The following is a 17,222-nucleotide window of genomic DNA, read 5'->3' as shown; positions in this document are numbered from 1 at the left end:
TTTGGAAAGACGCTTTCACCACTAGACCAACCCGATGAGTTATCAAGAGTACCTGATGCATGTAAAAGAAAAGTTACCCTTCAACCTTCTAACAAATACCCCATTTGAATTTGGAAAATTGTAAGATTGTTTACAAAGATTATATAATTATATAAGAGCACGCCATTGAACCTCAGGGGCACCCCATTTGTTACCAGCATGATGATTATTGGTCTAACCTCGGACGAGGTTCTTGCATTATCTCACCAGTCAAGCTTCACATATGCAATTCCCACGACCATTATTATTATTAAAGAGAAATTTATGTTAAATTCAATTCTATTATTTTTGTAATTTTATTAATCATTCAATTTAAATCCAGCTCACAGTTTGTGCTTCAACTGGCAAATTTCCACTACTACATAAATATTAATACATATTTATATAGCCTATGACACTCCTGGTAGGGTACAGATTCCAATGTGGGGTCATATCATTTAAACTGTTGTGATGCTACGGTGGAATAAACATACATATGTGTAAAAGGTGGGCTACTTAATGTACGTGTGTGTACCGGACAGAATTCCTATCACTTTATTTGCAATTTATATAATATTTTCACAGACTACTCAATTTATCAATAGGGATGAGTAAGTCTATGCATGTCGCATTTTATTGATGGATTTTCTTTGTAAGCACCTATTTTAACTGTATATTTTAAGTTTTGATTTCCATACTCAAATTATTACTATAACTTTGAATAAATATTTTCTTAGAATCTACAATCAAGATTTTTTTTGTGAAACTTTACTACTGTAACTTTTTAATTTATTTGTTTCGTATATAAAATGTTTCTTATTGGTTGATTAATTATCTATATTTTTATAATATAATTATAGATTTTAATTATCTTCAACAAGAGATAAATATTAAAAAATACTTTGTCTTTGTTCAGATTTGGTTCCATAGTGATTTTGTAATACACTAGCAAACACTCTACTTGAATTTTGAAAATAGATTGGTTGTGAAGATAAAATAATAATTCTGAATAACCAAGATCAGTTAGATCAAGAGTGAACCTGATGCTTGCTAAAGTAAGCCTTAAACTTATTAAATAATACCCCATTTGAATTTTGAAAATATACAATTGTTTGCAGAGCTATTATAAGAGCACCCCATTGCACTTTCAAAAAAAATTGCTCCAGGGATACCACTTATGTTACCTGTTGATGTTTGGTTTAGCCTCACATGAGGTGTTGGCATTACCTCACCACTTGCCTCACACACAGTCCTCCATGGGGAGCCCATTATTATTAAAAATAAATTTATTTAATACTAATTTATTTTAATTATTCTGATTTGAATCATTCAGTTCAAACCCAACACAGTGATAGAGTTCTCAGTTCATTAAAGATTGTGTTTAAACAGCAAATCTAAACTAATACATATATGTACATATTTATACACACTCCTCCCTCCTGGTAACATAAGGTTACTCCTCTCTTAATGTAAAGTAAGGATTCCATTGCGAGTCATAGATCTAAATTGGTTCAGCCGTTGAGCTGCTATAGTGGAGCAAACAAACACACAGCTTAAATACATTAGTCCTTTTTGGGCAGTTGTGTAATAAAAGAAAGGGATTATAAATTAATATTTAGCAATAAAACTTGTGGCACAGAGTGGACCAATGGTAGTGCGCTGGGCAGCTGCACACGGCTCCCTCCACAACTCTCTCCTGCTAGAAGCAGTCAATTAATTTACAGATTTTTATTTATATTTTATATCTGCATTTTTATTTATTTATTAACAAAAGAAAGGGATTATATTTTAGCAACAAAAAAAAGGATTCTTTATTTAGCAGGAGAGTCATTGGCGTGCATCCAGCTGGTATATTACATGGTCTGCTCTGCGCCAATAGTAGCAGCTGGACTGGCAACTAACAACCTCACAAGCCAACCTCCTATTATAATAAGGCTAGGGTTAAACATTATATTTCTACTAAATTCTTTATCAACTCACTCCCTGAGCCTATTTTAAATATAAAAACACAAACATGTTCAGAAAATATTCTCTACACACTAACATTTCTTTTCTTAAAATTCGCTCACAAACATGTGGATAGAAATGCATTGAGGGTCCCCTGGCTAGACAGTCTGGCAAACGAAGCAAGTCCTGACTGCCTAGTAATACGTAAGATGTAGCAACATCAACAAACAAGAGCAAGAAGAAAGAACATTCTTACATGAACAAATATACTGCCTGTCAAAAAATCATAAGGTTTCTTCTTAAATGATTATTAACAATAAATTACATTAATAATTATAAAATAAATTTTAGTACCGTAATTCATTCATTCAATATTCTAGCAGATCTTGAAACAACTATTTTTGATACAAAAAAATTGATCAGGATTTAGAATCCTATATATGATTTTTTGTGGCTTTTTAGTTGCAACTAAACACACACATAAATATTTATATAGCCATGACAATCCCTGTAATATATATTTCATGTACCACAGACAGCACAACAGGAATGATATGGATAAAGTTATTTTTTATCTTGCACACATTTTATAAAAAAAAGAAAATCAAATAGTTAAATCTGTAGTTCCAAAACTACAGAAAAAGCTACTATTCTAACAGATTGTCAGGCCTAAAATAAAAAAAAGAATCTGTCTTATAAGATCAACTGGACACAGGTTTGTTTGACTTCTGGTTAGTTATATTTTTTAAAATTACTTCCTGCACTTAAATTTAAATTACTTCCTAGTGTATGTCCTACACTGAATAAAAATAAGTAAAAATAATACTGCTCTGCAGTCACTGCTCAATGTTACTATCCTTAATATAGTGTTCAAATAAAGTGCTATTTTTAATACAGATGTGTATGATTTTTAATAGGGTTTGTATAGCATACAAGTGCATACATGTATGGTAAAAAGCAATGTTGGACTGAAGTCACATTATAAAAATGAGTAAAAGTAAATCATTTAATGAAAAAATAAATAAATGAGTAAAACAAAATAAGATTATTTACTTTAATTAAAAAAAATATTAAATAGTTAAGTGAGATAATTTGTTACTGCTTAGCTACAATAATACATGTTATGGAATTAAGGAAACAATTGCAATTGTGGTGTGTTAATAAATAACAACATTTAAGCATACAAAATAAATTACATAGAACAAGTTCACTCCTTTGATCACAGCATCAACAAAATCTCTGCGCTGCAAAGCACCATTAATACTTTACCATCCAAAAGTGTATTTTTTGAACTGTAACAAATTTTATGTATGATTTTTTTTATCCTTTCAAAGATGACATTCCAGCTCTCATAATTTCATCAACTAGGAGCAGATTACTGGCAATCACAGTACTGAAAATAAGATTAAAATTAATAATTATTTCAAGTTATGTAGACCACACAAAAAAAACTGAAAAATGATTCCGTAATTTAGCACTGCAAAATCAGTCAATACATGGCTGATTATAATAGAATGTTTCTCTAAAGCAAGTTTCAATAAATCATGAGGCCAAACTAAAATTTTATTTATTTTTTCATTTTAAATGCATGAAAATCATAGATAATAATGTACGTGTTGTCAATTAGCGTTGGCAAAGGTATATTTCCAACACTTTGATTAAATTCCCCTTTTTAGGGGACTAATAAAAATTAATGTTTAGAGGGGCTTAATCCGCTCAATGTTTAAAAATTATACCATTCATTCAGAACTGTAAGAAGTCCGATATACTAATGAAAAATGGATGTTTTCAGAAAGTGGAGGGAATGTTGTTATAGTAAGCATTATTATTAATCCAGCAATATGAACTAATATACCATACACCTCTATGATTCAGCAATTAACAATGGAAACACTAAATAATAACAAATTAAAGTAGTATACTTTAATACGTTATACTATCTTATGCTATACTATGTTATATTACATTTTTGAAGGGTTTGTAGGTTGCATGGAAGAGGGAAGGAGAGAAATATATGAAATTAAATTAACTCACCAAGAATTGATAATTTGTTTCTTAACACAATAATTATCAAATATTCCTGCATCTGATGGTTTAAGTACTTCTCCTGTGTTAATATCTAAACCTACGACCATATTTACACCTTTACCTTCCTCCTGAAGTTTAACTATAGATTCTTGAGCATCAAATCCACTATTAACAGCTATTAAAAAAATAAAAAAATATTTGGTTAGATATATTTAAAAAATAAATATTGTTACTAAAAAAAAAAGAAAATGATTTATTAAATATATGTTATATAATTTTAATTTTATCATCAGCCATAAATGGCTGCATTTCACAACTGACAGCTATTGATCAACTTCAATTCAAATGCATATAGCAAGCTAAAACAAGTTTTTCATTCATGTAATGATACTAATATTATAACAAGAATGATGACAAATCACCCATCATTCTGGTAATTGTTAAATCATTAAAGTTGTCAGGTATATAAGAAGACTACAGTAATGTTGTGGAAGAAAATTACTTCAGTGTATCATTACATAACACTATTTCAATAAACTAATCAGTATTTCAACTAACAATCCAATTTTATGAAATAAAAAAAAGATTTACACTGAGAAAGTATGAAAAGAACTAAAATTAGTCAAAGGAATGTAAACATAATTTACAACACTTAGTAAAAAAATCATTTGAAAGAAAGTTTAAATTAAAAAATCACATTTTAGCTTTTTTTTATTACAACATACCCAGAGTTTTTGGAATAACAAGTAATGCTTCAGCATAAGCCTGGATTCCTAAACGAGACTTTCCTTTGACTGTATTCTTGTAATTTTGGAGTTCTTGATAAGCAGCAATTTCAAAGGCACCTGCTCCTGGCACTACACATCCTATAAAAATTACATAATACAAACAAAGTAAATTATTTAATTATCTTTATAGTTTTATGATACTAAAACATTTATTTATTCTTAACAATCACCACATAAGACAGCTCAGTTATAAATGAATCCTCACACACTAGTAAGGTTTATCTATTTTATCCTGTGCAATGACAATTTACTATGACAAGCAAACTATACTATTCCTAAATAATTTATTAGGTCATGTGCCAGATGTTAAGCTATCAATTGAGCCCTGGCAAAACAACATGACCTCTGATGAATACAGTATCAGTTAACTTCTTTTAGTGTTAAGCATGGTTCATCCACCTATACACCAGATTTTAATTAGTATCCTGCAGATACTCAGCCCAAGGAATTGCTAACAAGTCACAGCATCCGGCATGCTATACTGCAAAAAAAGTTACTAGTTTTTATCTGTATCAGACCTGAACAAGTGAACCAAGAGAATCACATTGTGCAAACTTAGTAATAAAATTAATTTTATTTTAAGCTTGTTATTCATTCATCAGAAAGAAATATTTTTAAATTTACATAAATTTTTATGAAAACATTTTATGCTGCTTCAGAAGTTGCATTTTATGGATCGTACATGTTTATATAGGATATCATCATCAAGGTTCTTGCAAAAAAACTAGTATGTAAAATTAAAGATGAAGCTATTTTTTAATTTCATCTTTGTTTTTAAAAATCATATTTTGTTATATAGCAGTAGTACACCTCCCATTTTTCTTTCTTTTCATATTTTTGATAGGTTGATGTGTCAATAAATAATATTTATTGAATTATAATAACTTAAGTAGATTACTGCAGACTAATCATATAAATACTAAAAGTGAAGTTGCAGTTGAAACCTTCAGGTTGATATTGATAAAATTTGTGCATGGTCTGAGAAGAATAAGTTGGCATTTAATGTCCCTAAAACCAGTAATATGATTTAGTTAAAGAAAAATTTAATTCTATTAAAACTTGAATATGGTATCCCATCATGTAAAATATAGTGACTTATTATAGGGGATTTAAAAATATTTTTTAGATTTTTATTTTAAAACTTTTCTTGAGTATTCAGTACCAAATGCTCATTTGTTAGGTTACTATTAATTAAAGAGTGCTCGAGTGTAAAATAGAGGTGTCAGATGAATTTGCGGAGTAGTCAGTTATTTTTACATGGATTTGAATACCAGATCGTGGATACCAGTGTTCTTTGGCGGTTGGGTTTCAATTAACTATACACAACTTAGAAATGGTTAAACTGAGACTGTACAAGACTACACTTCATTTACACTCATAGATATCATCCTCTGAAGTATTATCTGATAATTACTGGAGGCTAAACAGGAAAAAGAAAAAAAAAGATGTATTTGTGGAGCTTGTAGGTTGGTCAAATTGATCTGAATATCATTAAACAAATTATTGTCTTTTAATAACAGATGCTGCAAGCATCGCTATAATAAGATATAAGATATAATAAGATACTGCATAACAATTGCTACAGCCAAGGAGTATGGCAGTTTAAGGGCAAAAACTCTTCATTTAAGTCTTATGGTTTGTCTTGACAAACGGACTATGCAAAATGGATTTACTCTTTGGTTGGATGAATTCATTTAGAAAGTCAGCTAAATCTACCTTTCACCTTGATATAGTTTTCAATATTTTTACTTTTATTTAATTATCTCTGTTTTTCTATTATAATCAAAGGGATTGTAACCAGATCCAACATATTATTTTTATTGTTTTTGTATTATGTAATAGTTTGATAAAATTATTTATTTAATTTTTGTTTGTATATTTGTGTGCATGTATATAAATAAATATACATATATTTTGTGACCAGTATTAACAGATCTGAGTAATGGATTCCAATTAAGAAGAATGTAATAGAAAATATAATAATGGAAGGAATCAGGTCCATTTAACAATTGTTCTTTGCAATACTGCCCGCTGACACTCCTACAACAAATGTTGTTCCTTGAAAAGAAATAACGGACCATAGTAGGAAATCCATAACTATTTGGTTTTAGAAGTTTAGTTGTTTTTATAATTTTATCCACTAATAGAAGGCTGTTCATTTTAAAACTAATTCTGCATTTTCCATATTGGTTATGTATTATTCTGCATAAAGGAATATATTATCTTGTTAAAGTCAATAAAAATATAAATAATGTAATTTATTTTAAATAATGTAATATATGTAAAATAATTTACTATTTAATCAATTTTCTTAGAATTAAATTCTCTATCAATGTAACAAGTTATTTTACGCCAAAGCTAAAAAAAAGTGTGTTCTTTAACTTCATTTTTTTGTCTATTACACTATTTTGAAGAAAATAGTGGGATTACAGGTCTGGGACCCACTTTTTAAAACTTTTTCATATAAAAAAACGTAAGAAACCACTAAATTTGTCCCTTAAGTTACATTCTCATAATTTCAGTGGGGCTTCATTTCAGCAGAGTAGAAATCAGGGTGAAATTTTTCTCTGGCTGTAACTTTCTAACAAAGCGTGTTTTCAGACCCATGTTTGAGTTTTTTCATTATTATAATGAGAAATACTCCTATGAAGTTTAGCAGAATCATCCTAGGACAACTGTTATATATATAAAAACAATTAGTTATTGTATGTGGTTGCAGATTTGTAGTTTAGCAAGTCAAAATATACACGGTATTGTTATTAAATTTTAAGTAAGAAGGAAATCCTCATATGTTTATAATAAAAAATTGAGTGGGCAATTCTGTGTCAAATCAAGTGGGAGAGCCATTCATATAACCAGACTGGCTGGGATTTTCATGAAATTTGATATGAATTAACTGTTGAGTTATGAGAAAATATTGCATTTCAGATCTTTATCATTAATTATTTTGTTTTTAGAGCCCTTTAAATTTGCTGGAAAATGGCAAATTTTGACTTGTGAAAAAGTATTAAGTCAACATAACTTTGTTATTTATTGGTAGAATGATAAACTTGGACTTATTTTAAAGCTTCTTTGATGTTCTTTTATATGATATACAATAAGCATATGTTTACAAAAATCTTTATTTTAAGGTCACTTTAAAATAAAATTTTTTAACCTTTTTAAGAAAAAAAACAGGTCTTATGAAATATTTTTGTTATTTTTCCTTTTTTTGGTAATGAAAAATTTTTTTATTCATTATATAAATAACTGTGCAACTTTGAAACTGAGACTACATTGGGATAAAAATAAAAACTGTATCAAATTTTAACAAAAAAAAACTTTATGGGATTTTGAGGTGGTAAATTCCTAACTTTTGGCGGCTGAACCTGTAAAATCAAATAAAATGTCAAATAAAAGCATAAAGCACTGTATAAATATGCCTGCCCTGAAGTCAAGATATTCAGTGTTTGTTTATTGATTGCTAAGTGATGGTGTAGTTACTTACAGTTTTCTTAAAGTTAGATATGTTTTGAAGTATGGCAACGTTTCATATTAATAAATGTTGTAATCAATTTTAAGAAGTAGGTCATAATAATGCCACTAATGTTACCATGGATGACAGAAGAAATCAAAGTTTAGAATGTGACGAAGATTTGTGGTAAGTGTTGGAAAAAACTTGCCTCAATTAGAAATAAAGCTTCAGAAGAAGAAGCAGATGATGGTGAAGAAGCCCTTTATGATGAAACTAATTATGCATTAGACAGGCTCAATAAGAGTATACTGAGTATTGGGGAATCACTTGTAAAATCTAAGATCATATCCCGCCAAAAAAGATTGCAAAAATTGTGTCATCAATGAGGGAAAAATATGCAATATAGCCAGTAAAAACTCTTCTCAAGTTGAATCTGATAGTAAAATCTTGGTTCAGTTGAAAAAAAAATTAATTGTACAATGGAGAGAAGTCTTAAAATAACAATTCTTACACACTTCTTCCATGAACTTGGAGCATCAGAAAAGTGCAGATGAATTCCCAGGAACTACCAATTACATGACACAACAGGCAAAACAAAAAGTTAAAGAACAGGGATTCTGTCATCACCAAGCCCTAAACCTAGAAAGGGTCTGGATCACAACATAGTTGAATGCATTCAGGTGTTTTATAAATCAAATAACCTTGTGGAAACATTCAAGTTCAAAAAAGACTAGACTGGCTAATCTCAAAGAGATGCATCAACAGTTTAAAGAAACTCATACAGGTATTAAAATCTACACTATGAGTGGAACTCATAATGTATGTGTGTGTTATCCATCAGAACATGAAATTAATGTTTGAAGGATGTAAATTAAATTATTTAACAAAACAGTGCAGCAATAATTTCATTTCATGAACAGTGTGTGGCACAAATTATTTGTAATCCACCTCAAGAAATTTATTATTATGGTGATTAATCCAAGAATTTCCAGACACTTTAAATGATAATTTAGTTATGTCTGACTGCCTTAAGCATGGTACAATATCAGTTCACCTTTTTCAGAAAAACCTAATTCACTCTCTAAAACAAAAGTATAATTTTGGGAATTTAACGTATCTTAAGAATGACTTCAGTGTCGAGGTGGAATGGTACTTCTTTGCCACATCACATGGCAAGAGGGCATGTGATGGGTCTTTGTGGTACTCTTAAAAGATTAGCATCAGAAGCAAGTTTACAATACCAATACAAAGATCAAATAACAGTCACTCAGTTTGACGATTGGGCTGTCAAATATTAAAAATATGAATTACATATTTGTTTCACATGAAGAATATCAGAAATAAGAAAAGTATTTAGTACCTTGGTTAGCAAAACCCTGTAAATCCTAAAGTTGCATGCTTTATTACTAATCAGGAAAGGATATCTTAAAACAAATTATCTCTGAAAATGAAAAATATGAACAACAAAGTTTTGCATGAAAATTGGGTTTCCTGAAATTTCTGATATAAAATGTTTTGTCACATGCATTTATAATGATGTTTAGTGGTTGGCTTGTCTATTATCTATAAATGAATCGACAGAAGTGAAAGTAAGTTTTTTTTTCACCTCAAGGTGAAAAAATTGTTTTCTTGATATATATATATATAATATATCTCATTATTGTTTTTCCAGCACACAATGATATTTTAATATTACATATAATATAGGACAGAAGTACTAACTAAAGTTAATCAAAAAACTGCTACTGGTTGTACAAATACATTATCTGAAAAGCAAACTACTCAGGCAGATGAAAAACTGACAGCAAAATATCAGGTATTTCAAATAAATACATAAACACTTAAAATTTACATTAATACTAATGGTATCGGTAGAATTTTTAAGTAGTAATAATTGAAAGCCAATGAAAATGTCACATTAACTGGAAAAAATTATTTTTATTAACCCTACAAGTGTCAACAACAGTTGCTTAAAGCGACTATCTACTGGTCTTTGGTGCCAAGGTTAACTGAACCAATTCTTAGAAAAGGGATTGTTACTAATCTCTGCTGCACTCTGTTGACTTTTCTTTATAATTATTTGAATAGAAAAAATAATACAGTATATTGATGTAAATATATCTGTGATTGACCAAGTGGCAGGCGACTTATATTATCGTGAATATAACTTCAATTTGGTCAGTTTGTTTACAGTTGTGTGCGTGCTACAGTTTTTCAGTTGTTGTGTTGCATTTATTATTGATACAGTAATTTAATGTTCTCTCTTTTATCTAGAAATGTTTAATGTTTTTCAATAGGCTACTGTAATTCTGTTTATCTCTTTAGTAGGTCGCTTAGTTGTTTTGTTTTGAAAATGAATACCAATGATGATTCAGTTCTTATAGATTGTGTAGGAAGAGATTTCGATATTTCAGATTATTATTCTATTGAATCTAATAGTGATAGTGATGATTCTGATGAAGAAAATAAGGTAAGAGAAAATATTGATACTGGTATTCTAAACATAATCTCAATCATTAGTATGCAATCTAATATCATTGTTATTGAAGTACCTACTGACTATCAGCTATCTTTAAACTTCTTTTGTTAATTTAGATGACAATGATTTAGTATCTCTGTCATCCCAAAACTGAGTTTCAGCGTACAGAAATTTCAGACATATTAACAAAAGAACCTAGGCCTATCTTAACCGGTAGTAACAGTGAAATCTGGATGAAAGTTATTCCACCTGAAACAAACACAAACCACAGTGAAATTCCCTTTTCTGTTCATCGTCCAGGAGCTAATATTCGACTTATTCCTCCAAGAAATTCTCCTCCAGGTTATTATTATTTTCCTCCTCATTATTCTATGATGTTTGATAACTTTTGGTGAACATTAGTGACAGAAACTAACTTGTACGCTGAACAAGAGATAGATAGCATGAAAGAATGGTTAGAGACTCATCCTTCTAGTAGAACTTATAAATGGAGGCCTGTAACATCTTCAAAACTTAAAACGTGGGTTGCTGTAATGCTGAATAGAACTTAAATAGAAAAAAAGAAATTCAACCCATTGGGATACTAGAATCCAAGTGATCCCTTATTTAGTGAGGTAATGGCACGGAATGAATTTCAATTGATTGAACATTACATCCATATTTCAAATAATAATTTGGTTCCAGGTTTAAAGTAAAATTTTTGCTTTCTTATTTTAATCAGAAATGGAAGGCACTCTTTATACCAAATCAAATTGTTTGCATAGATAAAAGCCAAATCAGGATGAAAAATAGAGTTGTAAATATTCAATACACGCCTAATAAACGGCACTCCCAAAATTCCAATTACGTAACAGTTCCAGTAGTTATGTCATGCACACTGAACTGTACAGCAGTAAAGATTTCTTTGCTAGTGGAGATTCACTTGGGATGACTAATGCTGTAGTGTCATTTTTAACTGATATTTGCAAAATAGAAAGTAAGGGATATCACCTCATTACAAACAACTCTCACAAGCACCCTTACAAGTATCTTTAGTAGAAGAGTTGTATAAAAGCAAAGTTATGATGACAGGAACTTTAAGGTCTAATTCCAGAGGTCTACCCAAAGAGCTAATGCAGTATAAATTTCAATCTGAGGGAGAAGCAGCATTTTTAGAAAAGGGGCTCTGTTAGCTTGTGCTTTTAGAGAGGAAAAACTAAAAAAAAAAATGTTCTCATGCTTTTATTTGCCTGAAGTGGCAAAGATGAACATACATAAAATTAAATTTGGTAAAGAGATAAGAAAACCATCCATGATACATACAATAAAAACATGGGTGGTGTTGATGTAAAAGACAAAAAGGTCTATCATGCTGCTAACCATGCTAGAAGGAGGTACTGGAAAAAAATATTTCAAAATCTATTAGATGAAGCAGTTATACATCATCATGAAGTATATGTACATCATCTACTATGATAATGCACAGACAATCCTTTGCCTAGATATGATTTCCTAGTGGATATTATTGAAGCAATATGTTATGGCAATAATGAGGATGATGTGCCTCTGTGACCTGGACGTCCCAAACTTAAAATATAGCAAGGATACAAAAAAAAACATTTTTTTAAAAAACTTTCAGATAGAAAGGAAAGAAAGTATTGTCTGTGGTCCAGAAAATAAAAGAAATATGTCAACATTTTGGTGCCCAGATTGTAATGTAGGATTGTAGATTATTACTGACAATTAGGCTACAAAAGGCAGAAAAATACCTGAAATAAAATTATATTTGCTAAATTATCCTAATATAAATAAAATGTAAATAGAGCAACTCTATTGAACAAGCCTATAAGTTAGTGTTACATATAAATGTATTTTGTTGTGTTCAGTGGTGAGTAGTGTAATGAATGTAGAGCGAGATGTTTTTTGTTTCTAACTTTTACTAATATCAATTTATTGCAATGAAACTTTGACAAACACAAAAAACTATAACAAACAAAATGTATATTTTGGAAAATTCCTGCTGTTTATGGATAATTCTCTGAAAGTACTCAAGCTTTTTTTTTTGTATGTTTCATGAATTTTTATGTTTGTTGCTACACTTAATGAATTGTCTTTTACTTATTTTACTGATATTTAGATATTTTGAAAGATAAAATCTTTCTGCATAATTTGATATCTTATACTTTACAGTGTTCCTGTAAACAACCAAGTTGTAAAGATATTATCAGAAGGCTGAAAAACAGTTAGATTTAAGCTGGCAACAGAGATTGTTCTTAATGACTATTCTTATTTTTCAAACATTACTTTGAAAAATTAATTAATTTGAATTATAACATTAGCATTAATCATACAAAAGTGACAATGTATTTTATCAAGCAATTGCTAATATTAACACAGATTAAAATATTTATTTAAAAAGCTACTGGAATGAAACTGTTAACAAGATTGTATAAAACTTTAATTTGAAATTTTTATTGATTTGCCTTAATTTTTGTATATTGTGTAAGATTTTAAGAAGGTCAAAATATCCAAATCTTAAATGCCATAACTGTATTAAGATAAGCATTATTATATATAATTATTATTATAATAATTATAAAAAATTATTATGTGCAAATACAATTATTATTTGCATTACTGCAGCTTCTTGAATTAGGAGAAGTGAGTCTTGAGAATTATATTTTACATAATTATGTTTTACACTTTTTAAGTGTAATTTTAAGTAAAACAATAAATCTCATACATTTTTAAATGAACTTAATTTCACTTTTAAGCATAAAGTGTAATGATTTTCAACATCATTTTGACTTAATATCCATTGCAGTCTTGAATAAAATTAACTAACAATTTTTAAAAAAGTAAATTTTGCTAAAACATTGACACACATTTTACTTTATCTACAGATCCCAAATCAGTTCCAGTCTCAAATTCTTTCAACTGCTTCATAGTATAATGACAAATAACACCTTTTTATTAAAAAATTGAAAACCCTTTTTTTCTAAAATTCAACATCAAAGGTCAACCTTGAAATCAAAATTTATGTAAACATAGGCTTATTGAATATCACACGAAAGAGCATCATATGAGCTTTAAAATAAGATCAAGTTTATCATTCTACCTTAATAAAATAACAAAGTTATGTTGACCTACCACAACTGTCGCAAAGTCAAAATTTGCAATTTTCCAGCAAATTTGAAGGGCTCTAAAAACGAAATAATTTATGATAGAAATCTGAAATTCAGTATTTTCTCATAACTCTATCAACAGTCAATTCAAACCAAATTTCATGAAAATCCCAGTTGGTCAGGTTGTGGGAATTTCTTAATTCAACACAGAATGACCAAAGTATTAACATATATGATGAGAATTGAAAAAGAGAGAATTAAAATCTTGTTTAATTTTTAAGGCAATATAATATTGCTTAATTTAAACAGTAAATTACAGAAACATAAATAGGTGGATAGAAAATAAAACTTTTTACATACCATCATCAATAGTATTTTTTATAGCTCGCAAGCCATCACGAACAGCATCTTTAATCTGAAGTAATGTATGCTTGTTTGGACCTTTCATTAATATAGTAACACTTAGTGGCAGCTTACATTCTTCTACAAAAGTAAATTTATCTTCACCCTAAAATTTTAAAAACATTCATTATTCAATAAGGAAACAAATAAATGTAGAATAATATATTAATTCTACATTAGATCAATCTGTGATGGCAAACAACATGTGCACAGGAAGTGATAAATTTCTTCTTGCAAAAAAATGAAAGATGAAGCCAATCACTGAGAAGTAAAAATTATATTCATGGCACATATTAAATTATATATATTTATTGTTCTTTTTAAAGCAATTTATACAATATATACTTTAGTATATTTACTATATTGTAGTAAGCAGATTCACATTTTTTTTAATTTGGGAAGAAAATGCCAAGCAGAACATATTTGATGAAAAGAGAAAAATTAAAGATCGTGCTACTTTTTAACATACAGTATCACTTCGGGAGATTGTTTAAATGAGGAGTCCTTTACTCATTAATAGATCAGGTCGTCCATTGCAATAAAAGGAGACTTTGATGATCTACCAGTGCATTAGAGGGCTAACAAAAAAGTATGGATGTTGGCAGGAATATTTACAGACTGGTTCAATAACCTTTTTATTCCTAAAGCATGAAGTACATGGAGGACGAAGGTCATCCATTTAAAATTCTTTCACTTGTAGATAATGCACCTGTACATCCTGTATTGAACACACAATATGAAAGTTTTACTCCTGCCATGTAATACATCCTTGATTCAACCTCTATATCAGGGTATTATAGAATAAGTCTTATATCAAAAGAATGTTCCATCAAATATATCCTGGATAAACTTTATAAGATGAAACACATCATGGATGCATGGAAAAGAATGCCAATTATGGTCTACATGAAATTTATTGGTATGGCCAGTTTTGGAACTAAAGCAATCAACTCTGAATACATGTTGGAGACCAATTTGTACAGAACGTTAAAACATGCTGACCCAAGTACAATTGAACTGCATTCATATATTATAAGTGTAACACATGCACTTGGTAGAGACGTTTTTGAAGGGCTTATGATTAAAAATGTCACTGAATTGACTGCTGACAAAGCTCTTACTGAGGAGGAAGTTCTTGACGTTACAGGACCACATTTGTTCAAAGGAAAGTAACGACAAAGCTCCAACAGCAGCAAATACAATCCTGGAAGGCCTGCTGCAACTGTCTAACTTGGAAATCATTTTCTAACAAATGATTGTAACATAGAATGAGCTGTGCAGTTTGAACAAGATTTGACTACTTGCATGGCAAGTTGCAGTTATTTAAGGAACTTAGGGAAAACAATCACGGCGATCAATAACTGAATTTTTATTTAAAGACTGAACCTGTAAATCTGGTCTGAAACAGTCAACCACCCCTCGATATCTCGGGTGATGAAAATGATTTCATACCAAAAGATGTGAAAGTAAATAAATTTTACAGAATTTTTAAATAAATATTGATATAATAAACAATAAATCTCTTTTTTGATATCCTAGATTGATATTTATACAATGAAACGTACCTCCTGTTTTTCTTTATTTTGCTGTAATTTTTACAGGGTTCTGTTTTTTATACATAGTGTTCTATGGAACGCACTCACCATGTAAAGACTTCACTATATAATAAATAAAGACAAAATCTGGTGTATATATTTATTATATAGTGAAGTCTTTTCTTTGTGTTATTAATAGTGTAACTATATATAAAATGTATTGATCCTAACATTCTTTTGCAGTTATTTTCCAAATTAATGAATGGTTTGCTGAACATATATTGAATTTAACACATAGGTATTTATATAAATTACTAAAAAGGTTTTGTACTAAATTACTAAACATGATGAATGTGAACTGTAACTGTACAGAATTCAATTAATAATGATTTAATTTTACAGCTTAGAATAAGAAAAAATGTATTTAAGTTATTACCAGAATATGTTCATAAACTAGACCAGCAAAACCAAGATATTCTTCTTTCAAATCATCAAAGGAATTCACTGCCAAACCACCACAAGCCAAAGTTAATCTTTCCATATTACGTCTTTTAGCACGCCGCAGTCCTAAAATACCTTCTTTTGCTAATTTATCTAAAGACATAGGATCAATACCCTGCAATCAAAATTTTTACCATTGTTATATAAACAAAAAAAAGCACACAAATTTTTCATTTTAAAATAACAAAGAAAAACTTTTTTATATATGAACCAACAAGTATTATATACTTTTTTACCTTAGTTGTTAACGAGTACTTTTGTGAGTTCCCCCGCATCCTTAAGGAACATGCCAAAGTACTCTCAAGAAAAATTAACCTAAGATCTCAATATTATCTACTTGGTGGTTTGTTAAATAGAATTTTAACAGTACAGAGGAATAATATGAATCTCAAAAAGATTAATTTCGGTAAAATAATAATTTTAGTATAATTAATTTTCAGTATAATTTTTAAATATCTGGAAACTTATTAATTAACAGCAACAAACAAGCTAAAACTGAATAAATGGTTAAGCAACAAACTATATATAATACAGGAGCACTTCTAATGATATCTACACACAATAAAAAATTACAAGAGGTTATCTCTAGTAAAGACTGTTTCATTGAATAAAAATTTATTCTGAAAACTTTTTTATTTCACTTAAACTATACACCGTATACTACTTCTCTATAGCAACTACTTCTCTGTGGCAATTATATAAAAATGAAATAAAATTAAAAAATTTCCTCAAGATACCTATCTGCAATTTAATCTACATTATTAATAAAACATCAAGTAGAATTTTTATAATTTAAATTTTTTTGTAGTTAAAATAGCCCAAAAAAATATGCAGTTCAGTATTAGAAAAAATGCAGAATATTGACTAAAATAATTCTGTTTTTATAGTAAATGTGGGTTGGATATGTGGATTATGCAGTAGGTTAAAGAATACTGCCTCATATCCCCATATCCTTTTTGCCTTAAT

The 17,222-nt window shown here is 29.2% G+C and overlaps 1 protein-coding gene across 1 annotated transcript in view; it reads right to left on the bottom strand.

Annotated features, from left to right (window-relative positions):
• Positions 1 to 3,005: 3,005 nt before the first annotated feature.
• The window catches only part of CCT6 (chaperonin containing TCP1 subunit 6), a 31,312-nt gene continuing 17,095 nt past the window's right edge, over positions 3,006 to 17,222 (bottom strand). Inside the window, exons 7-11 of the mRNA XM_075356262.1 lie at positions 16,192 to 16,371; positions 14,179 to 14,326; positions 4,719 to 4,859; positions 4,000 to 4,168; positions 3,006 to 3,358 (exon numbers count right to left, since the gene is read on the bottom strand). Coding sequence (XP_075212377.1) covers positions 3,286 to 3,358; positions 4,000 to 4,168; positions 4,719 to 4,859; positions 14,179 to 14,326; positions 16,192 to 16,371 — 711 coding nt within the window. The 3' untranslated portion in view covers positions 3,006 to 3,285. The remainder of the gene's footprint in view (positions 3,359 to 3,999; positions 4,169 to 4,718; positions 4,860 to 14,178; positions 14,327 to 16,191; positions 16,372 to 17,222) is intronic.

Source organism: Lycorma delicatula, chromosome 2 (assembly GCF_047948215.1).
Source record: "Lycorma delicatula isolate Av1 chromosome 2, ASM4794821v1, whole genome shotgun sequence".
NCBI lineage: Eukaryota > Metazoa > Arthropoda > Insecta > Hemiptera > Fulgoridae > Lycorma > Lycorma delicatula.
Note: the sequence above shows the minus strand (reverse complement) of the source record. Positions and strands in the feature narration are given on the sequence as shown.